Here is a 444-nt window from a genome sequence, read left to right as displayed (position 1 = left end):
GCCTAAGCCAGAGCGAGATCCAGAGTCCGAGCCCGACCTGGGGCCGGAGCCACAGTTGGAGCCCCAGGTCCCCGGAGGCCCGCACGCCACCGCCACAGAGCAGCCGGAGACCCGACCTGGCATCCAGCGGGCAGAGCCGGCGCAGGAGCCCCGGCATCTAAAGAGGCGCTCTGGGCAGCGGCCGGACAGTGTCCCCAAACGCCCCAGGGAGGACGAGCCTTCGGGGGAGCCCATGGAGGCCGCTGCCTGCCCCACCACGGAGGAGCCGGGGCAGGCCCTGGAGGAGCAGCTGCCCTGGGAGGAGGAGGCGCACGCCCAGAAGGGGGCCGGAATTGAGGCCATGTAGTCCAGGTGTCCGCAGAAGAGCCGGCTCCTGGTTCCTGCTGCAGCCTGGACATGTCTGGAGAAATCCGCTGGGGATCCGTCTTCACCCCCGCCACCCTT

The 444-nt window shown here is 70.3% G+C and overlaps 1 protein-coding gene across 1 annotated transcript; it reads left to right on the top strand.

The window, feature by feature from the left end:
- Positions 1-7: 7 nt before the first annotated feature.
- LOC108491590 (procyclic form-specific polypeptide B1-alpha-like) lies at positions 8-346 on the top strand (the record flags this gene model as incomplete). Its single annotated transcript, XM_017802104.1, has 1 exon — positions 8-346. A coding segment is annotated over one exon (339 nt), but the record flags the coding sequence as incomplete, so codon positions are not given.
- Positions 347-444: the final 98 nt, after the last annotated feature.

The sequence above is a fragment of the Nannospalax galili genome, unplaced genomic scaffold (assembly GCF_000622305.1).
Source record: "Nannospalax galili isolate Female #2095 unplaced genomic scaffold, S.galili_v1.0 Scaffold20844, whole genome shotgun sequence".
Taxonomy (NCBI): domain Eukaryota; kingdom Metazoa; phylum Chordata; class Mammalia; order Rodentia; family Spalacidae; genus Nannospalax; species Nannospalax galili.
Note: the sequence above shows the minus strand (reverse complement) of the source record. Positions and strands in the feature narration are given on the sequence as shown.